A 1,975-nucleotide genomic window follows, 5' to 3' on the forward strand; every position below is an offset into this window, starting at 1 on the left:
AGTCATAATATGTAGGCCTTGTCTCCCGAAGTTTTGAGCAATAGCCGCAAATAGTACTTTTCGGCAGTTCATCGCGACACGTCCAGGTGCCGATGAAGCGGCTTCCCAGCTCACCACCTCGCCTTCTCTGTCGCCCTCCTGGCCCAGGCTCATCAGTACCAAGTCTGAGCTGTCCCAAACCGTCCTTATTTTGGGTGATGAAGCCCACTCTGGCTCATACCACGGCTCTTACGGCCTCACTCACGCCCGTTTCACCCACAGACACGCCGCCGGCACGCACTCCCACTTCACACATGCTCAAACACAACCCCACCAAAGCACAGCCCTGATCAGAATGGGCAAGGGCTACCACTTGGTGACCCTGGTAGCCTCTGGCTCGCCACTGCACTCGGCTCCTCTGCAGCGGTCTCGCGCTCTCGCCACGACAGCACGCCGACGGCAAGCTTTGAGGTCCGTCTGGTGGACCTGCTGTGGCCAAAGCCGCCCCTCGCATGCAGCTCGCACCAGACCTCGACACTGGGCTCGCTCAGCTTGGTTGTGGCAGCGTGTGTGAAGGATGCGCGGCCGAGCCGCTGGCGCTGCTACAGCGGCGCGAGAAGCAGGCAGCGGCGCGACACCCGGTCGGTCGAGTCTGGCCGTTCTCTCGACGCCGGCCGGCGAGGGTGGCGGCCTGTGGCCGGCTGGTGGGCGGAGAGCAGCCACAACCGGCGTGGGGGTGCTCAGGAGGCAGCGGCGGCCAAGTGTCGACACTTGCTCAAAGGCGAAAGGGGGCGTGGAGTGGGCCTTTAAGTGATGAAGCGCACGCGCGACGGCGAGTCCGAGCCCGCCGCCGCCGAGGACGGCAGTCCCGGGCCTTCGGACTCGGGCGGCGCGCCTGCCGGCGGCTCGGGCGCCTCACGCGTCGGCGCGACGGTGCGCGGCGCGCTCGCACGCCTTCCGTCGGCAGAGATGTACGAGCGCTCGTACATGCACCGCGACTGGGTGACGCACGTGCTGGTGACGCGCACCGACTTCGTCGCCACCGCGAGCCGCGACGGCCAGCTCAAGTTTTGGAAAAAGATGCCGCGCGGCATCGAGTTTGTCAAGCACTTTCGGGCGCACATGAAGCCGTTCGCGGGCCTGGCCGCGTCGCCCGACGGGTCGCTGCTCGCCTCCACCTCGGCCGATCGCGGGCTCAAGGTCTTCGACGTGCTCGCCTTCGACATGATCGCCTGGATCAAGCTCGACTTCACGCCCGGTGTCTGCGAGTGGGTCGGCGGCGCGGGAGCCGGCGCACACGCGAACGCGAGCAGCCGGACACTGCTCGCGGTGGCGGACGCGGACTCGCCCGAGGTGCGCCTGCTCGACGCCGCCTCGGGCGAGGGCACGCCTCTCCACACCGTCCGCGTCCACTCCGCCCCCGTGCTGCTGCTCCGCTTCAGCCCGGCGTTTGGCGCCGTCGTCTCGGCAGACGCGCGCGGCGTCCTCGAGTACTGGTCGGCGACGGAGCCGTTCGGGCTGCCCGCCGGTGTGCGGTTCCAGTTCAAGACCGAGACCGACCTCTACGCCGTCGCAAAGGCCCGCGCGCGCCCTCTCGCGCTCGCCGTCTCGCCAGACGGCAACCGGCTGCTAGACACTTCCTAGACACTTCCTAGACACTTCCTAGACAGACACTTCCTAGACACGTCCTAGACACTTCCCTCTCGCTCGCCGTCTCGCCAGACGGCAACCGGCTGTCTGCTGCCGGCGAGCTGCAGCCTCATGTGCCACTGCGCGACGAGTCGCCGGACATGTCACATGTGCATGTGCATGTGCGGTAGGGGAGCACTTCGCGGTCTGCGCGAGCGACCTCAAGGTGCGCCTCTTCTCCTTCCGCACCGGCAAGACGCGCCGCACGTACGACGAGTCCTCCGAGAGTCTGCACGCGCTGCAGAAGGACGGCGACGACGCGTACCGGCTCGAGGCGTTCGACGAATTATCAATGCACTTATCATGA

The 1,975-nt window shown here is 66.6% G+C and overlaps 1 protein-coding gene across 1 annotated transcript; it reads left to right on the forward strand.

Annotated features, from left to right (window-relative positions):
* Positions 1-792: 792 nt before the first annotated feature.
* On the forward strand, positions 793-1,975 carry EMIHUDRAFT_252231 (hypothetical protein; the record flags this gene model as incomplete). Its single annotated transcript, XM_005789458.1, has 2 exons — positions 793-1,507; positions 1,800-1,975. 2 exons carry the CDS (start codon positions 793-795, stop codon positions 1,973-1,975), a joined length of 891 nt encoding a protein of 296 aa, XP_005789515.1.

This window comes from Emiliania huxleyi (assembly GCF_000372725.1).
Source record: "Emiliania huxleyi CCMP1516 chromosome Unknown EMIHUscaffold_1282, whole genome shotgun sequence".
NCBI lineage: Eukaryota > Haptophyta > Isochrysidales > Noelaerhabdaceae > Emiliania > Emiliania huxleyi.